General features: G+C 35.0%; 1 protein-coding gene across 1 annotated transcript; it reads right to left on the reverse strand.

Annotated features, from left to right (window-relative positions):
• Positions 1–2,539: 2,539 nt before the first annotated feature.
• Positions 2,540–3,481, reverse strand: LOC120224934 (olfactory receptor 52E2-like). The gene has a single exon (XM_039223172.1). It carries the CDS (start codon positions 3,479–3,481, stop codon positions 2,540–2,542), a length of 942 nt encoding a protein of 313 aa, XP_039079103.1.
• Positions 3,482–12,027: the final 8,546 nt, after the last annotated feature.

Genomic DNA, 12,027 nt, shown 5'->3' on the forward strand with positions numbered 1-12,027 from the left:
CATGTGTGTGCAAGCACATGCTTAGGGATATGGTGTGTGTGTGTGTTTAATAAAGAATGGCACAAAGAAGTAAAAATACATATATTCAGTTTTGCATTAATAAATCAGTTGAGTTGGAAAGATGTGCTGTGCTCACTCACTATTTTTAGAATTATATCATTTACTCACTTCTTTCTGATGTTGTATAATATCCTGTTATCAGTCTGTTTCTGTATATTTTTAAAATATTGGCAATGGTAGCATACACCACTGCACACACTTATTGTCAACTTCTTGTGTTATACTATGATTAATAGCAAGCACATGGGTTCTTTTATTCTTTCTTAGATTGATTCACTCAGCATACGTTTATTGAGTAGCTGTGTGAGTCACACTATAAATAACTAAGTGGATAAATAAAGTAAGTAATATCAAATTCCTTATTGCCCAGGAGGAGAGAGGATGAAATGTGCACATTGCAAGTTATGATAATATTAAGTTGTAAGAGAATGGAGCATAACTGCACAGTAGACAAAGAAAAGTGAGTATTGCTCTATCTTCAATGGTGTGAGGGACATTACCCTAAAATGTGCAGACGTGTAGAAATTCACTCCCATGTGAACCAATGTTTTTCTTTTTCTGAAATAAGATTTTATTTGAACAGTAGACTTTGAAAATTAAAATGCAAATACCAGAAATTTGGTGTGCCATTAGTATTTAGCGAATGAGGGAGAGAAAGGCAATAAGTCCTAGAAAGTAGGTATATTTGGACTGTAGGAGGGTTTTTGAAGGAATTGGCATATCTCTATAAAGCAAAAACCAAGAATGTTAATTGTAATAGGAAACCAGAAGTTAGGAGGAGGTTTGGCATGGGCAATGTAGCAAAGATTATAACATCCCATGCTGGTCACTAGGAATACTACATAAGATGGTACCATTGGAGACAGAAAACAAAATACCTGAGAGATATTTATGAAATAAAATCAGCTAGTCTGGAAGACTAGAAGTGGCTGATGATAGAGGTACTTCAAAGATACAGTGACCACATAGTAGATACTAGAGATCAGGCTACAGAAAGTTAGAAAAAGGAACATATGAGTGAGATGAAGAGAATATGAGCTAAAATCACAAAAGATTGTGGAGATAATGGGGATAACTTGCCTCATGTGACACAATGAGGGAGAGAAGGATAAATGATGCAAATAATTATTTGCAAATTAAAACTTCCTGTTTTAAAGACTAAGAGGTAATGCTAAATATATATATGAAAAATACAAATGTCATTTGTGATGGACTTAAGGAAAATGAGCATTTTTAAAATTTCCCTTAAGTAAGAACTTTAAGACAATCAAATTTTTTAAAAACATCAGCAAATTAGTTGTGCATTAGTATCTAGTGTGTATGTATACAATATACATATGTCATGTATATTTTATATTTGATACTTATTGTCCTTTGTGCCACTTCAGCTTCAGGTTGTTTTATGTGAGGGTGGTATTAAAATAAAAGCCATAAACACCTCTAATAGAAACATTGTTGTCAAGGGTGAGAATAATATACAAAACATAGTAATACAAATAATGATGATAACACTATCGGCTAACAATTATTTTGTATTTACTGTAAACAACACCATGCTCATGACGTTAGAAGCATTATATAATTAAGTCTCCATGTTTCACCTCTGAAATAAAACTATGACTATATATGGAAAGTAAAGAAATTGAGGATCATTGAAACTTACACATCAAAGATAGAACTAGGAGTGGAATCCAGTTCTGTTTAACTGTTGAAATCATACATGCAAAGACAGGACAAAGGAAACAACTACAAAATGAGTCTCAAAGTAAGTACGAAAACCAATTGAACTGAGGAGGTGACAGTAAGCAGCCTCTCCGGGCTGTGGGCAGTTTCTTCCTTTAAGTTTACATCAGAGTTTGATCTATGAAAACCTAAATATTATTTGTGACAAACCCCACACAAAAATTTAGGAGAAAGCTTTTGTAGCTCCGTGTATTTCCTCTCTTTTTTTCCATGTACAAAATCAGGACTTAATCTATGATATGATCTTGGATCTTTACAGTATTTTTGATGAAATCACAGGATATGATAATATAGTTTCTGTAATGGAATTAAAATGACTAATTTCTGAAGAGAGAAAAAAGAAAAAGAAGGACAGATAAGAGGAGGATGCAAAATAAAGAAAGAAACAGATACAGAGATACCTGGAGGTTAAAAGGAATAAGGATCATCAAAAAAAGAGCCATATGAATGACATAGGGTAACTAGTACATGTCCAAAAAAAACCACAGCACACCCTGTAAATTCTACTTTATATCGACTGACACCAGCTATTAAATATCACATACAAAGACTCTGCTATGCCATCACTTACCATATAAATTGGACAGCAAAGCTTAAGCCTTCAGAACGGAACCTCCCCCCCTCCCCAAATAAAAGAGAACACTGTCAAGCACATTTAAATTTACTAAATTTAATATAACAAGGTGTTTCTATGCTCAGTAGTTCCATCTCGTATACACATTCTTGTTTTAATTCTTTATTTTTGCAATATTTTCTTCACACGGTTATAAATCTGCTTGGTTCTGACGCCATATATGACAGGGTTGAGCATTGGTGGCACTACGACATAAAGATTGGCCAGGAGTATGTGGATATAACGGGGGACATTATGGCCAAAGCGATGTGTCATAAAGGAAAAGAGGGCCGGTGTATAGAAGGCAAGAATTACACACACATGAGAACCACATGTGCTGAGGGACTTGAGTCGGGCTTCACGGGAAGGAAGACGGAAAACGGCACGGAGTATCTGAACATAAGAAAGGGCAATGGCTATGATGTCAAATACTAGATTACAAATTGCACATAAGCCATAAATAATATTGATCTTGATGCTGGCACAAGACAGACGAGCCAGACCCATGTGTTCACAGTAGGTATGGGGAATGACACGATTCCCACAGAAGGGCAGTCGCAAAATAAGAAACACAAATGGAATCACAGAAACAAACGATCTCACCAACACACCAACGCCAATCACAGAAACAACCTTGTTGGTGAGGATGGTGCTATATCGAAGTGGGTCGCAGATGGCCACATAGCGGTCGTAAGCCATTGCCAACAGGACTGCTGACTCCATTCCAGTGAAGTTGTGGATAAAAAACATCTGAGTGAGACAAGCATTGAAAATTATCTCCCTGAGACTAAACCAGAAGATCCCGAGCATCTTGGGAATAGTAGCTGTGGACAGACCCAAATCAATGGTAGCCAACATGGCCAGGAAGTAGAACATAGGCTGGTGTAGGCTGCTCTCAACCTGGGTCACAAACAGAATAGTGAGGTTTCCTATGAGTGCAATCATGTACACAGCACAAAAGAGAAAGCCAATCCACATGTGGATTGCTTCCAGTCCTGGGATCCCCAGCAGCAAGAAGGAGGAGGGATGAAACTGGGTGTCATTGGGAAGGGACATCTTGATCATCTTGATAGGTAATGCATAAGTCCATGTTCTTACAGATATATGTTCATTAATCCGCAGGACACAAGGGGAAAACTTTGCAACGTTTTAAACCTAAAGAAAAATAAGAAGACCATACAATTGTGCACATTCTCTTCTTCAGTTAATTCACACAATTAAAAATGTACAATTAGAAATCCATCTCAAGCAATGTGAAGAAGTGAATTCTCAGTGAAAACCTTTGAAAGCAGTTATGCAGTAGATTGTAATAAAACATTTTATATAATACAGTCATCTTCGTTAGCAACTTTTTTCTTTAATTTGCAATGGTCTCACCACTGGTGTTATGCTAAGATTTTGCCTTACTACCTACTTCATTAATTATCTGCTGTCATCACCAACATAATTTACTTTCAATTTTGGCATAGATAGAGCTGTGCTAGCCTCTGTAAATACTTATTTCTGTTCGTTCCATTTGGTTAGGTGGTAACACATAGGTGTTGACACACAAGATGGGTAACAAGTGTTAATGAGCACAGATTCACTAAAATGTAGTCTAAACTATTAAAAATAAGTCTTTAGGATTAAAATCTATCCATTTGTTAATATTTATTCATTATTATTACAAAATAAGAAGTTAATGTCAAAAGGGAAGTAAATACCATCTATGAAAGTACTGCTTATTACTTTCCACGTTGTCAGCAGCTGTGCAAGTATCAGCTCTAACCTTTGTAAACACATACAGGAAAACATAATCAACCATATTTTTACACATGGATCTGAACCTAAAATAGTTTAAAACACTTGTCAAATGCTTGAAGTGCTTGTAGTTACAGAGCTGCAGAAAAAAAGGTAGAGAGGAAATAATTACATTGAAATGGAGAGAGGAGAAATAAGGAAAAGCTGACTCATGCCTCAGTCATGTCAGATACACACAGCTTCCCTTTATCCACACACATTCACACAAACACATGACCTTTTTTAAACTCACATCCCTCTGAATAAGAGACAGCAGAGTCTTCATTATAAATCTGAGGCGGTCATAATTTTAAGAGTTCTGAAACATGGAAAATATGTTGAAGAAAAGACCAGGTGGCATATTCTGAACAAGCTGAATCTATCATTTCCAAAGCTACCCAAGCAGTTCTATATTTTCCTGTACCTTATGGCATTTGTTAGAGTATTTTCGAAGCACTTGATCATTCATTACATGTAATTGTTTTGTAGTAAAAAGTGTTTTTGCATGAGTTTGTATCATTGGAGGATTCCAGGGTAGCAGTGCTAATTATGATCACAGTTTCAGTAAGACAATCAGGGTATTAGGCAGACATTATTGTATGAGAAGTAGATGCAAGAAGAGTATAATGTCCATGATAAACAAGTTATAGAAGGAATAGTACCATATTCCTAGGAAGAAATGGTAGACATTTGGGAAGAAAGGAAGCTAAAAACAATAGATATTATTTGGATTTTTTAAAGTTTATTTATTTTGAGAGAGAGAAAGCATGTAAGAGAGAGCATGAGCAGGGAAGGATCAGAGAGAGGGAGAAAGAGAATCCCAAGTAGATTCCACGCTATCAGCACAGAGCCTGAAGAAGGGCTAGATCTAATGAATTGTGAGACCATGACCTGAGTCAAAAACAAGACTCAGAAGCTTAGCCGACTGAGCCACCCAGGGGTCCCTAGATGTTATTTGCAGGGGACACTCTATGAAATGGCTATAAAAACAAATCTTTCTTCTCTAATCCTCTGGCTTTGGAATGGAATGGTGAATAAAAAGGTGTGATGTGAACCACACAAGGATAGAAAGTAGGATTCCATTAGGGGGGCTAAATTTTCTGTGATTTATCAATGTAAGTAAAGTGCCAATGGCAGATTCTTTTAGTAAATAATTTTTTTATATATTCTTCAATAATATCTCAGAGATCAAGAATGTAGGCACTAGTCTCAGAAAGCCACAAAAACAATTCTATCATACCCATACACCATAGACTTTCAGTAACTAAAAACATTACATTAGCTAATAGGGCCAGAGTTCATCACCAAAGGAGAAAAACAAGCTACAGTTTTGTTGTTGTTGTTGTTTATAGGGATAGATGGTAGTATGGTCTTTGTTTAAAAATAAAATAGTGAGGAAAAATAGTGTGTGTCTCAACTGAGATATTTATATTCTACATTGGGGCCTCACTAGCTGGTTAAGTAGCAAGCCAGTGATATGAATAGCCAAGTAGATATAGTTGGAAGACATATAGAGAACAATGAAATTTTGCAGTTTGTCTGCCTTATGTCATTCCCATTCAGTGAGCTGGCTAAATCAAAAATCTGATTAACTTTTGAGTGTGTTGGCTATTAACTAGACTTACTGTGATTATTTAGCAATTATACATCATGTTGTACACTTGAAACTAATGTAATGCTATATTTCAATTATATCTAAAATAAAAATACATTTTTTTTAAAAAAAGAAAAGGGACGCCTGGGTGTCTCAGTTGGTTAAGCATTCAGCTCTTGATTTTGGCTCAGTCATGATCTCATGGGTTCATGTGTTCTAGTCCCACAACCGGCTCCACACTGACCATGTGAAACCTGCCTGGGAGTCTCTCTCTCTCCCTCTCTCTTCTCTCTTTGCCCCTTTCCTGTTCTCTCTCTCTCTCTATTTCTCTCTCTCTCAAAATAAATAAGTAAGCTTAAAAATTTTTAAAAAGAAGAAAAATGAAAGCATCCTCTTCCACTTTCACACATTAAAAAACAACAAAACAAAACGAAACAGAACAAAAACCTGATGCTACATTTCCAGTATCTTTAAAATCAGTACACTTATCTCCATCTTAATGGGATCATTTTGGGGGTTTATTACAACATAGTACTTTTCAGTGCTTAAAAGCACGAGCTCTATAGTCTGACCAATTGTGTTGAAACCCAGCTTCCTGATTTAGTCACTCTGTAATCAAAGGAAAACAAATAACAAGCACTTTTCATCTATAAAGTAGAGATAATAAAGATAAAAACCCATTGTTAGTTTTAAACATAATTTTTTAAAACACTTTGAACAACGTTCCAAAGATATTAGTTGTCTATCATTCCTTAGATATCAGGTGGATTAATTTTTCTAAAATGCCCATTGAATGGATTCAGACTGAAACCCAAATGCTTTTACTAGGATTATATGGTTTTTCCTAACACAATCCTACTCATTCTCCAAACTTCAGTCCTAGTCTTTTATCCCCTACACTTATCCCATGGCTCTTCTCTTCCTCTCCCACCCCTCTTCTTTCCCTTCAGCCGTCTCTGAAAGATGCTCTGTGAGCAGGGAGACGGGAAAGACTCACCAGGTTGGAATCCTGTCTGTTTTATCTCAACCTGCTCAGTCTTTGTGAGGGTGCTGCTCTTTGCCTATGAGGAGCTTTCAAGAGGAAATTCCCTAGGGCCAGTTTTGTAAGAAACCACAAAGTCTCTGAAGAATCTAATTTCTAATTTTGACTCACAATGAGAGAACTATTAAGGAGCCTTGGCTTCTGAGAAAATGAAGGCAGAAGAGTGAGGTTTAAGTCAGCAAGATGGCAGAGTAAGAGGACCCAGGACTCTTCCCAATATGAAAACACAGATTTAACAAGCATGAATGGATGAAAAGACCTTTATGAGAGTTCCAGAATTCAGATGAGAGATTACAGGACCCTAGTGGGTCTGTAGAACACACAAGAATAGACAAATGGAAAAGGATGAGAAGAAGAGTTTCACTTGACCCACATCCTCTCTCCCCCAACCTGACACTATTCTGCATGCAGAGAGATTCCCTCAGCCCATGAGTTCTCCCATGGTGGAAAGAGTGAACAAGTGTGTCCCCACACACCTATACATGTATTCATTCTCATTTTTCTCAGTAGCTATGTTCTATAAAGTCACCTTGAACACTGAATTAGAAAATCTGGAACCATTGCTCTTAGGGGAAATGCAGAGTAAGTTTCCTACAAGCCTCTTGTCACAATATTTTTGTCAATCAGTCAGTACATAACCTTTTTTTTAAATGTGTGTTTCTGTGGAAAGACACCTTTTTGAATACACAGTTCTTACAAGTGACTAATTGTGCAGTCTTTAAATGACTGAAAACCAAGAGCTTTGGAGGTCGCTTATGTTGGTTCGTTCAGCAACATCTTTATACCACGGCAAGTTGGTATCATCGGTATTGAAATTTATTTTCCACCTAATCTTCTCCTTGTACACTTAATAAGCATTTGAAAAAACACTTCTGCAGCCTCCTGATTAGCAGAACCTGCCTAAGCTCTAAGTTTAACGTTATATATTCTTTGTTACCTTTTGACATGTTTGCTAGCCAGCCTGTGCTAGCTAGCCTAGAAGAGTGATTTTTTTTCTGACCTGGAATTATGTAACTGTGAACACCTTTGATCTCACACCAGCGTTGTACCACTAGGCTTTTTTAAAATTAGGTGTCATCTCTTGAATCCGCAAATTAACCTTTTTTTCATCTTTTCCATATTTTTATCTCACACTACTGATTTAACTTTAGTACTTTCCAGAGTGACTTCATACACAGACAAGTTTCCTCTTCCTCTGTTTGGGTATATATTATATTTTTGATTCACTAACTTTGGACTCACAACCAACAATGCTATAACTCACAGTTATAGCACACTTGAATGAAGTTTATCTAAGATGGTTATTTTCTCCGTAAGGGACATTACAATCTTCTTGCACTTAGAAACACTAGAAAAGTATTATTTTGTAACAGTACACTCCACACATAACAAGATATTTACTTATTCTAGTGCATGTCAGCACTATGCATGGAGGCTGTTTTAAACAGCAGAATCAACAAAAAGCCCAAAAATATGAAAAACATGGCAATAGATTGCAAAGTTCTTGCTTATAGCTGAAATGAGAAGTCAGAATCTCACTTTATTCAGCCTCTGGGAATGTGACTGTCAGGCAAGGCAAATATTTCCCAGCTCTTTGCATGCTGCTAATAACCTTTAAAATGCCATGAGAATTTATTTGGCAATAATTTAAATTACATTTTAAATTGTATGGAGTGGGAAAATTTGCAAGTATGTAATTCCCATATAATGGAGCCCCAATGTGTATTTGTAATTTATATGACTCATACCTAAGGCATTCGTAAAGAATGTAAGTAAATATAAAAATAATTTGATAAAATTCCAACCTCTCCAATTTACAAATTGGTGAGATTGACACAAAAATGATTTAAAACCATTCAAAGCTCTCAAAGGAGCCTAAAACACATGTAAAAGCACAGTAAATCTAGATGGCTGAGAGGATTACATGTTTATTAAAGTTGTCAAATTTTCCACATTAATATTTAGATACAATTCAACTTTCACCAAAATCCCATTTTGATTGATTTCGTATAATCAAATGAATTTTCTGCAAAAGTTATTCTGATGAATTGTGAAAAGAGTAAGATACAGATCACAACATGACATTTAGACTATGATAAAAATTGTAAAGTCTGATATGACTTAAATATTCAAATGCATATGAATATGAAAATCATGGAATAAAATTAAACCAAATATCATAGAGACATTATGGTTGACATTTGTGTTTATATTTTCCTATATTAAAAATAAAAAGGCATTATTTAAAGTAAAACAACTAGACACTCATCCATCCCTTTGTGATAAATACACATGATGTATTTAAGAACAAACAAGTCTAAGACTCAAGCAATCTTGCAGGCAGGCAGGCTCCAGAGACATGCCAAAAATCTCACCTTCCCTCTCCCCACCCTTGCTGGATTCTCCTGTTATTAAGATGTTAGTTCTAAAGACTTAGACCCTGAGTTCTGAATTCAAATTGAACTCCCAGAGGTTTCTTCTCTTGACATGTGGGGAGGCCACCCCCATTCTATGCCCTTGAGAGCTTTAGAAATCAGAAAACATGTCTATAACTGAGCTTATTTGGAAATGCTGTAAGTCTTGAGAGAAGCAAAGCATTCCTCAGACCAACATGCTCATCCTCATCCTCAATAATGCCCTGGTAGGTAAGGCACTGGTTGGTCACACTCATTTGTATCATGGGCTAGCTAAGTGGACAATAGCCAAACAGAAGGTTTCAGGGCTCTAATCAAAGCAAACAGGCTCTATAAAAAACATCTTGTATAAGATTTCTTAGGGCACCTGAGCCCATTTGGCTTTGTGGCCCCTGAATCTACTACCTACCTCTGTTTTACTCTCTATGGGTTGAGATTAGGCTGCAACTTTTACTGAGAATAAGTTTGTGCCTGTGCTTCTCTGCTTGGTTCAGTACATCAGAGGAAGTCTGATGAAGGAAAGGATGGGAGTATAGGTGTGTCAGTTCTTTAGCCTGAGCAAATCTATGGTATTTGAGTAATGTCGCATACTGCCTATATAGTCGTAAATGCATTATGCCATTTTACATTTACAAAACCTTATGAAATGCTCATCCCCTAAAGCTTAATGTAAAGATTATAAACTTTGTAATTATACTTAAGTAGGGTTCAAATTCCAGATCCTTGAATTCATCATAAAATAGCTTTGAGGAATGTAAATTAACATTCTTAGGTGTTTTTTTAAAAATCTGTGTTATAAGTATGGTTATCTACCTAAAACACACCTTAAGGATTAAGTGAAATAATACCTGCAATGTAAGTAATATAGTACCTAATATATGCCATTCATGTTGATTTATCTTTGTAAAGAGATGGATAGGGGTGTAAAACATAGCCAAAAGGCATAATAGGGTGGGGTTTTTTCATTTTTTTTCCTCCCCAAAAGCAGACGTAAGTTTCTTTCCCTCCAAACCCTCTTTTTCCATCCCATAGTTAGACAAGGAACAAAATGGTGACAGAATTTAATTTTGTTAGAAACTAATCGCTGGGTATGTCTTTAAAGATTTAATATTAGAATCAGGAAAACTGTTAATGCACTATAGTATTTAAAGATAGTGTGCATTATAATACATTTATAGTAATTCCACTGGTTCTCTTAAATTTATATTGAAATTATTTACCAGAAAACTAATAACACTGCCTTTGCCTTTTTTCTTTTCTTCATTTTTTGGAACAAGCAAATATATGAAAGTACATGGCCTCTGCCAAATATTTTATTTGCAATATATATATGCAATATAATATATTTATTTGCAGTATATATTTATATATTTTTATATATTTGCAATATAATAAAGTAATAAAGGAGAAAAACATACAGAAATAGACAATATGACAAGAGATAAAAGACAGGTAGGTACACACATCATAGGAACACTTGAGGGATATCAGATGGTTCAAAGTTTCCAGAAAAATAATCTCACAGGAGCTGATATGTGAGTAGAGTCTTCAGTCCTAACCAGGTTACTAAGGGTTCAGTCCTAACCAGGTTACTAAGGGCTTGTATGTGTGAAGAAATGCTATGACAAACAAAGAAACAGGATTACTACTTTCATGAACTGAAGTAGATGACCAGTTCTCTGAGGAGAGAGATATAGAAAAGGTATTTCAAGGGATTAGAAAACTTGCTAATATTTTATAAGACATGGAAGGCTACATCTTCTTTGTAACTTCTTGGGTTGTATTTTTTTCTAATAAATACATTTGTAACTCTGCATTGTTTACTTATGTACTTTATACAGGTAATACATGAATATCTAGAATACATAGGCACTGTTTAAAAAAATCAAGCCATACAGATGCAGCTAAATTACACTGTCTATACAGTCTATGCAGTCTATATCCAGATCCCACGTTTTAGATCTCTCCTACATTGTATGTGTATCCTTTTTAGGTTATTTCTTATGTTTATAAAATTCTTGTTATAAATGTGTGTGTCTACACACCCACACATGTACACACACATATATATTTATGCTTAATTTTTGCATGTATGTGAATGTTAATGGCAAAATAAAATTTCTGCTTCATTTTTTCATTTGTTTTTCTGTCAGTTTGTATAAATATACTTTACTTATCCTAAGTGTTTCTGAGTATTCGAATATATAAATATACAACAGATTTTTAAGTTCAGTAGTACTTTATTTCCAGGCATCTTGAATGTTTCAGTATTTATTTTTTTACAGTCACTTTTACAATGAGAATTACTGTATATACTTCCACATGTATATGTGAACATTATTCCCTAAGATGTTTTTAATAGCAATGATCACTATACAATTTTCCACAGAGAGTAGTTTCAATTTTCTTCAATCAATTGGGCATAAGAATAGCTCTTTAACCCAAACCTCACTAATGTTTGTTTTTTGTTGGTTAAAAATAGAATAATGTATGATTTGTGTCATATTCATTTAATTTTTAATTTCTTGATTGCAAGTAAGAATAAGGTCTATTTTATGTGATTGAACATTTGCATTCAATTCAATGTGAATGTTTTCTCTACATAATTTGTCCACATATTTTCTAACAATAAAATATGTTTAAATTGTGTAATGGCATAGAGCAAGTAGAAGGCATGAAAGTAAAAGTTCATGAGAAGTAGGAGAATGTTGATGGAACTACAAATACAGATAAAAGGATACGAAGTTTCTTTTTAGGACAAAAAAAAAAAGAAAGTATGTAA

Source organism: Hyaena hyaena, unplaced genomic scaffold, assembly GCF_003009895.1.
Source record: "Hyaena hyaena isolate Hyena2069 unplaced genomic scaffold, ASM300989v1 scaffold_1310, whole genome shotgun sequence".
Classification (NCBI taxonomy): Eukaryota; Metazoa; Chordata; class Mammalia; order Carnivora; family Hyaenidae; genus Hyaena; species Hyaena hyaena.